General features: G+C 40.6%; 1 protein-coding gene across 2 annotated transcripts in view; it reads left to right on the top strand.

Moving 5' to 3' along the window:
- MMP20 (matrix metallopeptidase 20) overlaps positions 1-12282 on the top strand; it is a 54391-nt gene that overhangs the window by 6542 nt on the left and 35567 nt on the right. For both annotated transcript variants that reach the window (XM_077960541.1, NM_001194077.2), the window contains 2 exon segments: positions 5760-6007; positions 11174-11322. In XM_077960541.1, coding sequence (XP_077816667.1) covers positions 5760-6007; positions 11174-11322 — 397 coding nt within the window.

Below are 12282 nucleotides of genomic sequence, written 5' to 3'. Positions count from 1 at the left end.
GCAAAAGTTCATGTATTGAATGCTTCCAGTGTGGTGTGTGCTGGAGAAGCATGAGGGAATCAAACAAATGAAGCCGCTGTTCTTATGCTGCTTCCATGAGGACGAGGGAGCTGGTGGGAAGGTGCTGCGAGAAGCTAAACAGGTCAGCCAATCAGTGCACAAGATTATTTCACAAAGTGATCGGTGAGATTGGAAAGCAGTTAATCAGGATGACAGAGAGTTACTGACTGGGGAAGTGGTCTGGGGAGGGAGTATTTTTAAATGAAGTAGTCCAGGAAGGCTGCTCAGAGGAAGTGACCTTTCAGATGAACCTGAGCTGCATGAAAAAGCCAGCCACATGAAGACCCGGAGATGGGGCAGTCCTGGCAGAGGAAACAGCAGCTGCTTGGAATGCGATCATCAGGCCCATGTGACTAGAGCCAAGAGGTCAGGGAAGAGGGTCCCAAGGACAGGCGAAGCCAGCGGGTCCTCTGGTGCCTGGTGGCCTGGGTCACGCTAAGCAGAGAGAATGCTTAGAGATGCTCTCTTCTTGCTAAGTGATCTGTTAGGTCACTCGCTAAGAAAGAACAAATGGTTCCTGGAAACACCAAAGAGGTCATGTTTCCAAACACCATACACCTCTCCCTCCCACCAAAAAATCTGTACTTGAGAAGATAAACAGCTTCTTGATTTATTTAATGTCACTTGTGTCCTTTAAATTCTGATTTGCTAATTTGCATAAGTGCTTTGAAAATGATGAGACGGCAAAATGCTTACCTATTTTCATAATCCAGGATTTTATTCTGGATTTGTTTGTTTAAAAAAAATGAGTATTAATATGACATTTAAAACATATTTTTTAAATTATGTTTAAAAATAACAAAAATTTTAATTACCCCATTATTATGAACTCATAACTAAAGAAAATGAAAATACACACTGTTAATTCAGGCAGTTTTACTACCATTTTATTCTCTATGATAAAGACTTTTTAAAATTGTTATTGTCTTCAAAATGTGGTTTTTACTTTTCTAACTATTATGTAATAAGAAAATTTTGATTTTATACTATTTTCATAACATCACTTTAAACACTCAGAAATATTCCAGAATATAAGTTATAATTTATTTGACCATTTCCTTTATTTGGCAAATAGATTACTTCCATATGAATAAAGCTTCTATAAGCATCTTTGTACATCAAGCTAATTTAAACAATTATTTTTTCAGGATAGGTTTCCAGACATGGACTTAATGAGTAAAAGGGCATTTTAAAGTATTCTGACACATTTAAAAGCATTCACATTGAGGACCTCATTGGATCCTCACACTCGTGTAGCCAGTAGGGCAGAAACCACTCTATAGATGAGAAAGCTGAAACCACAAGAAATTAAAAGAATTGCAAAAGCATGTTAGTGACACAGCCTGGACTAGAACCTAGGATTTTTCAGACAGCTTTAAAAGTTCGCACAAATCTATTTGTGTGACTGTAAGGAACATGGCTGTGCTGCAGCCAAGCAGGCATAGGCCGAGGTAAACATTCTGTGTGACTCGGTGAGTTTAGGGTGCAGGCGTATATCTCCACTTGTTATCACAGCCGTGTAGCCACAACATGGGGAAGGCCATCACTTAGCTCTAAGCCACTATTGTCTGTAAAAGGTATAATTGCCCTGCTGACACTGTACAGGAGTCCTCTCACCCAGAGAAATAGAGAGCCAGCCAAAGCTATCCATATTGCGGGTGGGTGGAGGGGAGCCAGGAACCGGCTTGTGCCCAGAGAGAGAAAGAGTTAAGCTGCTGACCCTGAAGGGCGCGCCAGCCACGCAGCTGTGTGTGGGAGCAGCCGGCTCTAGCAGCTGAAACAGGGGGGACAGTGTGAGAAAGCTGCTGAAGAGAGAGCTGCTGAATAAAACCATATTCATCTGCCTATGCCCGCACCCCCTCCCTGAGGATTCTTTCAGCTATCTGCCACCCACCCATTCCCCTCAGACCTCAGCATGGGCTGGAACCTGACACTGAGCATGTCAGTGTACTCAGTGCATTTGGTGTAGTGGTGGCCCCAAACCTGACCCTGGAACCTGACAGTGACTTCGCCAAAAAAGAAAAATGTTGACGAAATGTACCTTAAGTTTCACCCTGTCCTGGAGCGTACATAAACTGAGTTTTAAACTCTTAAGTTTCAGGAAAGACACTAAGGAAATGAACTGAATGAGGGCTTGGGAGGGAGCCCTAAGCTGCTAGCCTGCAGGAATGGAACCCCTGGCCTCCTGTACTTTTATCTGTCAGATACTGGAAGAGAAGTGGAGAGAGGATCACCTGATAATTGATCTCAATATTCTATAATTTTAACAATGAGGAAGTGGGGAAGCTTGGAAGGAAATGGGACAATTCTGGTAAATTCTGAATTCTTTGTCTCAGCGCCAACAATAAGTGCTGAGCCAACAGTATGCAAGCGTTAGGGTATCACATGAAAGCAATTCTAAGCACACACCTAAGTGCCTGATAGAATATTGTGACTGTGAAAAGTATGCCAAAACCTTGTCAGTAACTTTAGCAGGAAAGTGCCCAGAGTTCTAAGCTTTCAGTACTTCAGGATATCTGATAATTCTTCAAGGAAACACACTTTCATATTTTGCCTAAAGAAATAGAGCTGAAACATTAACTGAGCATCTACTCTGAGCCTAGAACTGAGTCAAACACAGGGTTTGTATCTGTGAAGGCAAAACGGTGCCTGATTGGAAGGAGGTTGCAAACAAGCAGGTGAGAGCAATAAGAAATTGGTAGGAAGTGATGGTTTACAGTGCAATGAGACACGTGTTTTACTAGTACAAGAATCACATCTTATGGAAGCACCAACTAGGGAGAGATTTTGTTTATATCACTGCAGTGATGAATTTTTGTTTTTAAGAAGGAATAGTTTCTAATTTTATTTTTACTTCATTAAAAGGTACTGTTTTAATCCTTCCTGTATGACCAGCCATAAACCTTTCGTGCTCTCAGAATAACATCCTGTGCATATTTTAAAGAAACAAACTGTTGGTTATAAAAATTATGCAGGTTTGTAGTAAAAAAAAAAAAAAGTAAAAACCCTGTCTTTAAAAATATATCATCTTAACTCCATTATTAAGGTTTAACCACTGTTAGTCCCTTAGACTGTATCTTTCATAACACTTTTCTATGATTCAAGGCCAGGATTAGTGTGAGGCAACCTAGGCAGGAAATGCATCCTGTTTTTAAAATTTTGAAATTTTGTTTATCACGGATTTTTTGGCATTGATTTTATTTTTTTTAATTCTGCATTAAATTATTATCTTGATTACAGAGTTTTTGGTAACCACCACTGGCCACATCTCAGCCCTGGTGATATGACTGGGATGGTATGACTAGATATCACTTACGTTTGTAAACATGGCTCATACTGTAATAGCAGTGGTAAACACGGCAAACATGTTTTCCACTTAATTTATCATGCGCATCTTCCCTTATATAACCTATTTTGTGAGACAAAAACTAGAACGTAGAGTGTAACACATAATCTAACAGGAGAACAAAATATTTGAAATCAATGATCTCAGAGACACAGAGGACCTGGTCTTATACATGGAGCTTAACCCTGAGGAGTATAATTCAGACATTACCACAAGCATCGCATTATCACAGCATCAACGTGCACAGACAGGAACAATTCATCCAATCCACCTCATCTTGCCAAAAAAAAAAAAAAAAAAGGATGAGAAACATAAATACTTACTTAAGGTGGTCTAACTAGAGGTGGAATGGAACCAAATAGTCACAGTTTTGTTTCAGAATACCTAGGCTAGATTTCAGAGCCTGGGCACCCCATGTTTCCTTCCCTTTTCCTCCTCTTGGCTTCTCATCTCACCTAAGGTGTTTATAAGGGACAACAACAGGGAAAGTGATCTTCTCTCACAAGCAGGGCAGGGAGTGAAGGATCGGCTGATCCTGCAGTGAAAAAATAGAGTATCCTCTCCAAACATATGAGTGAGACTTACTCCTTTTTATTTTTTCCCCAACAGTAACGGTTCATGCTCATTGTAAAAAAATGTGGAATATAGGAAGGAATAAAGAATAAATTAAGTCATCCATAATTTCATTACCCAGACATAATCAACATTAATATTCAGGCAGACTTCCTTTTATTATTGTGTGTGTGTGCATGTGTGTATATGTATGGTTTACTCAGAAAATTATTATTGTAACCTTATAAAGATTTCTTCTCTTCTTTTCTCAGTATATTGCCATTACATAAAGAGCATTCTTTCATAACATTAAATATTTATTTTTCAAAACTGATCTTACTAGAGGCCTAGTATTGCCTCATATGAATATAGGATAATATATATACTAAATCCCCTGACATAAGACATTAAGGTTACTTCCAATTATTATCTTTATATATATGTTAAAAATACGTGTGCATGATATGTAAGTAAACAATTTGCATAGTTTATATGTGGTAATATATGGCTAATATATAGGTGAATAGTATGTAATTTATATCTAATAAATAAATATATACTATATAAATACAAAATTGTAGATAATTAAATACAATCAGTGCTTTGTATCCATGGGATCTGTACACATGGAATCAACCAATTATGGATTGCAAATATTCAAGAAAAAAATCGACGGTTGCATCTGTTTCAGGGAAGGCATGTTCAAAACATACATTTTTTGTAGCTTTTCCCTAGACAATACAGTGTAACAACTATTTACATAGTATTTATATTATAGTAGGTATTATAAGTAATTTAGAGATGATTTAAAGCATACAGGAGGCTGTACTTAAGTCGTATGTGAATATTATGCCATTTTATATCAGGGACTTGAGCATCTGTTGATTAGGTATCTGAGAGAGGTCCTGGGACCAATTCCCCCATGGATATGAAAGGATGACTGAACCCTTAGCAGCTCTTTGGTTATTTTCCTAAAATCAGCTGGGTAGGTGAAATTCCTGGGCCAAAGGCAGGCCTCAACCCTGTATTTGCATGCCCCTGCGTCACTCGTTTAACCCTAATCCCAGCCATGAGTCATAGAAAAGTGTTTTGAACAATATATACTGAGGGGCTTTATGTCTTTTTGTGCAAATGAAAGCCTTATAATTTATGGCTTATTTTATTTGCTTCAAGGGACAAAGAGCCTTGCCTAGGAAAGTTGTCTCATGGAAACAAATTCCAGCCCACATACTGAACACATCTGAACTCATTAAAATCCTCAGCTGAAAAACAGGTGGACCCTCTGCCTTTGTAAAGTATGACAGGCTGGAATACAATGCCTCCAAGACTTAAAAGCATACTGATCTTGCATTATGTACAATGGAAAGATGATACCAATAACTGCTTACCAAAGAAACCAGATAGCCTTTGTTTTGCAAATTGGGTAAAGAACTTCAGTGACAAATAAGTGATCCACGGAAATAATGTTCACATCAGATTCCTTCCCTGAATTTTTTTCTTTTAAAAAAATTAAAGCAAAAATGCATATTTGTTATATTCATTGTAGAAAAACTATAAAATGCAGGTGGATGAAAGGAAATAATTAAATAATCTGTAATCCCCACTACCCAAAACCGATCATCGTTAATAATTTGGAGTATAGCTAAGCTATATGTATACAAATATGTCTGCCTTTTTCATAAATGGGAAAATACTCTACACACTGCTTTTAATACATCAGGAATGCTGTCCCCTGCCTTACCTGAGCATGAGTATTTCCCAGACTACACTGTAGACATGTCAGCCTGCCTCTCCATTTCAGGCGTATCTTGACAAATATTACACAAATAAAGAAGGACACCAGATTGGTGAGATGGTTGCAAGAGGAGGCAATTCCATGGTAAGGAAGATTAAGGAGCTACAAGCGTTCTTTGGCCTCCGAGTCACCGGGAAGTTAGACCAGACCACAATGGACGTGATCAAGAAGCCGCGCTGTGGAGTTCCTGATGTGGCCAATTATCGCCTCTTCCCTGGTGAACCCAAATGGAAAAAAAATATTTTGACATACAGGTAATGAGATCAAGTCTTTCCAAATTCAGAGAAAAAACAGCCCCTCTCTCTTTTTCCCTTTTCTTGAAAAAAATCTTCCTTCTCATCTGTATAAAAATCCTGACGCCTCACAACCGCAAGAAAGAATAAGAACTGTTTACGTCCATCTGTCAGGCAATGACAATGGGCAATTCACCAGAAAATATGGTCTTAGGATTATCATAATGACTGGCTATTTTAGGCATTTCAAACAATTTCATCAGTTAGAAACAACACAACTATCTTTAATCTAGTCTAGGATTAATGACCTGGCAGTAAAAACCAGTTTTCTTAAAACAACCTGCTTAATAAGAAAGAAAAAAGTAACTTACTAATAAAGTAATTTATTTCATTGACTCCAAAACTCTTTTATTGATGATTCAAAAAATGCATTCCATTTGAGGGACATAAAGGTGAACAGGTCAACTTTGTTGACCTTAGGGAACTCACAGTCCTTTAAGGAGAGACAGACATGCAAACAGACAGCTGTAGCTCTGTGTGAAACGTGCAAAATCATAGCTCTAAGCAGTGAACTGTGGGACCACAGTTCACATGGAGAGAGCTAGCAAGTGGCCCAGGGACCAGGCAGTGACATTTGAGCCTGATTCAAAGGCAAAGTAGAAGTAGTTCCACTCTTAGCCCCAAGCTCCCCTCACACCCTCCCTGCCCTCTTTCTTCCCCCAACTAATCCTCTGACTTCATCCTGTGTAAACCAAGGGAACACACCCAACCAGAACCTCTGTCCCTCCCTGCAGTGCTCAGGGTACAGAGGCTGGAATTCCCTCTCCCAGAGCCAGACCTGATTCTGGGGCCAGGGCAGACTTCCTCCCCAGGTTGGTACAATCGAGGGCAAATTATGCATGGTATCTGCCCCTCAGCCTGAGGTAGGGGTGGACGGTGCCTGCCTGCGTGGGCCTCACGCATGCCAGATGGGTGCAGGTCAGAAAAGAAGAGTGACCTCCACTCTTTGTGGTCCTGCCCCAGGCCTTGCACATGTAAGGAGTTTTCTAAGAAGAAAACCAGACCAAGCATATAGCAGCAGAGAGTGGACAGACTGGATGTTGATGGGCAGCATTCCCACCACCAGTGCCTAGGGCATGCGGCTGCGGCAGAGGGTCCAGGAAGGGCAATGGCAGGAAATAAGCTGGAGGGGCAGCTTTAAGGGCAACTAGAGCGTAATGTTAAGGAGTTTGGACTTTATCTCCAGGGCAGTGGAGAGCTAGGACGGGGATCAGATTTCGCTTTTAAGATGAACACGTCTAGATGATAACTGGAGATGGGGAAAGGCTGGACTTGTGCAATAGTCCAAGCAGTGGTGTGCTAGAGCTGCCTCCTAATAGCTCACTGAAGCCAATCCTTAAAATGTCAGGAAGGTTGCAGCCACTTGTTAAGCTCCCAAGAATTTTGTGAGCTGGTTGCTAAGACAGCCATTGTTGAATTATGTAAATTCACAATTAAATAAATCACATTAAATTATATTAAATTAAATTACACTATATTAAACTATATTAAATAATTATATTATTTAATATTTATATTTATTATTAAAATATATTATTTTATAGTAATAAATAAAATATATTGTTTATTATTAATATATTATTAAAATATATTATTTTCTAACAATAAATAAAATATATTATATTTTATATTATTTAATATTTATAATTACTTCGTAAATTATATTAAATAATTATATTAAATAAAGTATATTAAAAACAAAGGTAATAAAAACATATTGCCTCTTATTTCACTACATTTTATTATCTTCTCTGCTCATGAGGCTATGTACATCTGTATAATCTGAATGGTTCATTCATGCTCATCTCTTCACAACCTGGCATTCAGTGATGGTAAATTGGTAGCTTGAATTAGCCATAGTGAGAATATTTACAACACAGAAATCAGCAAGTCATACAAATCAAGGGGTTTTTTTTCCTCCTTGTGGAGCCACTTGTTAAACTGTTCCGGCACACCAGTGAGTCCATTTGATTAAATGAGGGGCCAGAACCCAGGGAACAGTCATGAATCCCCTAGGCCATTTGTTACCTGCTATCAGCCAATAAATCCATAAGGTGGCAGGCTGAACAAAAACATCAAAGCAATTGGGGAAGAAAAACCTCATAGGGAGTTGAACACAAAAGTGATTCTGAGATAGTAAGAATAAGGCAAGAAAAATGTATATGCATCGACAGAGTCTTTTCATAGTTTTCTTAAACTGTGTTCCGGAATTTTAGTCCATGACTATGTACATACAACAAAGACGAGAAGCATGGGTCAAGATAATGTGATACTTAGGGAAGTATAATATTCTTGCGATAAGGTGGGCAATCTTAAAACCCCTCAACACACACATTGTCCATCCACTCTTGCTCCCCAACAACTGCACCGTCCCCTCCCCATGAAAAAGGACACTAGACGCTATCACAGTACTCTGCCCATGTAGCTACTGACTTTCAGAATAACTTCTTACAATATAACCCAAAGGGTTACAAAAAGGAAAAAAAAAATACAGCATAGTGCTTATATGCATAAGCTTTGGAGTCAGACAGAACTGGGCTTAAACCTCATTAATCATAACATGTAGATGATGAAGATGATCTTCCTCTTACGGGTCATAGTAAGGATTAAATAAATGCCACTTAAAAAGTGTATGCAGCAACAGCACATAGTGTGACTTCAAAGAATATTAGCTAGTATTATTATTGCTTTATCAAGCTCCAGACCCTGAGTCGGGGATTTTTCCATGTTCTCTTCTTCTCTGGTGCTATCCCTCTCTCCTTCCCTGTCTTCTCAGGCCAACACACACTGTCAGCTCAAAGATACAGCTGACTTATCAAAAATGCGAGGGCATGTCAAAGTAGTAAGTCTACCTAGTTGTGATAAATTGCAGACTCATATTACACAGTGGGCTTGGTATATTTTGAAAGCATTAAATAGTCCCTTTGAGGGTCTTTCTGGTCTCCCCCTTCAATTCTATAGCTCTCTTCTTTTGGCCCCAACTCCTGGGGTTGAAGAGCTCCTTGTTCCTTCACTCTCAAGTCCTGAATTGAGCTAGTTGCTATCCTTTCTGTGGGCACGTCCTTTCACTTGGGACCCCAGCATTATTGCTGTTGGTTTCTCATTGAAATTGCACCATCTGCATTATAATAACCTAGGATACCTTTCAAAACACAGACTTCTGGACCACACCTGTATCTTTAACAAGCTTCCTAGGTAATTATCACAGGTCCTAAACTTTGAGAGCCACTGAGTGGGCCCGAAAACAGCTAGCTTTACTTATTTAATTCATTCATTTATTTATCAAGCAATTGCTAGGCATTTGCTATGTGCAAGGCACTAGACTAGGAGCTATAGAGAGAGAGAAAGCAGGGCCGGTCCCTGCTCATGGGGTTGGCTCTCACAGACACAGCTTCTCACTTTCAACATATTCCAGCCCAGCCCAAGGTCTCAGGTAGAAGTCGCCCTTCCTGCCTTTCCTTTGTATGTTGCCAGAAATCCCCAGACCCTGGGCTTCAGAGCAGAAAGTTCTAACAATCACCAACTCTGACTCCACTCACAGTCCAAAAAGCACTACATTTTTCTGCCTTCAGGTGTCATCGTCATACCAGTAATTGCTGAAAGTCTCACCCTTTTGTTCAGTTCCAGTGAGCCTCCACTTTTAAAGCTAGCCCTTCCTCTTTAAGAATGCATTATTGGCCGGGCGCGGTGGCTCAAGCCTGTAATCCCAGCACTTTGGGAGGCCGAGACGGGCGGATCACGAGGCCAGGAGATCGAGAGACGATCCCGGCTAACACGGTGAAACCCCGCCTCTACTAAAAAATACAAAAAAACTAGCCGGGCGAGGTGGCGGGCGCCTGTAGTCCCAGCTACTCGGGAGGCTGAGGCAGGAGAACGGCGTAAACCCGGGAGGCGGAGCTTGCAGTGAGCTGAGATCCGGCCACTGCACTCCAGCCTGGGCGACAGAGCGAGACTCCGTCTCAAAAAAAAAAAAAAAAAAAAAAAAAGAATGCATTATTTTGGGCTGGGGGGCAGTGGCTCACACCTGTAATCTGAGCACTTTGGGAGGCAGAGGAGGGCAGATCACCTGAAGTCAGGAATTCGAGACCAGCCTGGCCAACATGGTGAAACCCTGTCTCTACCAAAAATATAAAAATTAACCCGGTGTGGTGGTGGGCGCCTATAATCCCAGCTACTCAGGGGGCTGAGGCAGGAGAATCAATTGAACCTGGGAGGCGGAGGTTGCAGTGAGCAGAGATCATGCCATTGCACTCCAGCCTGGGTGACAAGAGCAAAACTCCGTCTCAAACAAAAAAAAAGAGAGAGAGAGAGAGAGAAAAGAAGAAGAAGAAAAAAAGAATGCATTATTCTGAGGAAAAAAATCTTCCCCAACAGCCCTGGGGAAATCCTGATGAGCTCTGAATAAGAATTAGCAAAACTTCAAAACTCTACATTTCTATTTTTCATATTGAAAACATCCAGTCCCTTTGGGGAAAAAGAGGTCCTCTCTCAATGAAAACAACTTTAAAAAAATTGACTACTTACTACCTGTGACATTTCACAAGTTTTATTTATTTATTTATTTATTTTTGAGCAAAGTCTCACTCTGTCACCCAGGCTGGAGTGCAATCACCGGATCTCACCTCACTGCAACCTCCATTTCCCGGGTTCAAATGATTCTCCTGCCTCAGCCTCCCGAGTAGCTGGAACTACAGGTTTGCACCACCACGCCAAACTAATTTTTGTATTTTTAGTAGAGATGGGGTTTCACCATCTTGGCCAGGATGATCTCGAACTCTTGACCTCAAGTGATCCTCCCGCCTCAGCTTTCCAAAGTGCTGGGATTACAGACGTGAGCCACTGTACCTGGCCACAAATTTTATTCTTTTAAGTCAGAGGTAGTATAATAACAAAGAAAGTTAAACGGTTTCAGTACCAGATTATCCCAACTTCTCTCATCTCTCCCTTTCATTTGTCTTGTTTCACATAAAGCAATTTAACATATAATAAAGCAAAACAAGAGTTATCACTTCAGAGAAAAAATCTAAATTGTAGATTTATATTTAACAATTTTTGAATACAACATATAATTCTTGCCTTCTTTGGAGCAGTTACTGAAAAGAAAACATGTTTCTTCCGTTTTCACAGAGTATCTAAATACACAACCTCCATGAGTTCTGCCGAGGTGGAAAAAGCAGTGCAGATGGCCTTGCAGGCCTGGAGTAGCGCCGTCCCTCTGAGCTTTGTCAGAATAAACTCAGGAGAAGCGGATATTATGATATCTTTTGAAAATGGAGGTATTGTGGTACTTGGATTCCATCTACTAATTCAAAGGAGAGTTGTCCCAATACTGTTCCTTCTACATCTTTAATTCGAGTGATCACACACTTCTCCTTCACACCGTACTGTGATGGGCCAAGGCCAAGACCATGACAAAGCCATGATCTTCCTCTGGCCGGAAAATAGAATCAAGAAAATAGGAATTCTTAGCATGTCTTGTCATCATCAGATACAGCTGTAGAGTAGATTCACTGTAACAAACTTTCATTATGACTTTGCCCCACTAGGGGACAAATTCTTGCAGATTTTGCTTTCCCGTTAGCCACATGACCTCATCCATTCCCATGATGGTGTTTATCACTTATATACCCCCCTCCATATTAGCCAAGAATATCCCACCATGAATCCTCACTGAAGGAAATACCTTCCACAGTGACCTTGATACAGCTTTCCCCCTGCAGCAATGGTTAGGAAAGTGTCGTTCCTGTCTTGCCCACACTTGCAGACCACCTTTTGGGAGATGTGTGAGAGGTCTGCCTCCAACTTTCCCACTTCTTCTCCATTCCATTGCTCACCCTGGTAAGGAGTAGAGGCGTAAGTTTGCACAGGGATTGGTGAGAGCTCTGATCCCTTTTCAGAGAAGCAAGTCTAGGAAATAGATAAAGGGAGGGCCAAATGGCTCATGAAATTTCTTTTCCTTCTCAGCTTCGTAATAGTCAGGGTAAGTGACAGCTACTATCTATTCCCCTCCTCAGATAAGATTTCTAAGTGTCCTTGTCATTTCAAGTCCAGATCTTAATTTGAATCTGATGTCACTGGGGGGAAAGCACGCTTAGGAGCTAGGAGAGAGAAGATCAAGCAAGTTCTGAGAATAGAGCCTTTAGAAATGGTCCTGGGTGCAACCTGGCCCAGGGCAGGTCCTATTCCTCCCAAAGGACAAAGGCCACCCCTGGTGAAGTGGCAGGGAGGGCAGTGTG

This window comes from Macaca mulatta, chromosome 14, assembly GCF_049350105.2.
Source record: "Macaca mulatta isolate MMU2019108-1 chromosome 14, T2T-MMU8v2.0, whole genome shotgun sequence".
NCBI classification, from domain to species: Eukaryota; Metazoa; Chordata; class Mammalia; order Primates; family Cercopithecidae; genus Macaca; species Macaca mulatta.
Note: the sequence above shows the minus strand (reverse complement) of the source record. Positions and strands in the feature narration are given on the sequence as shown.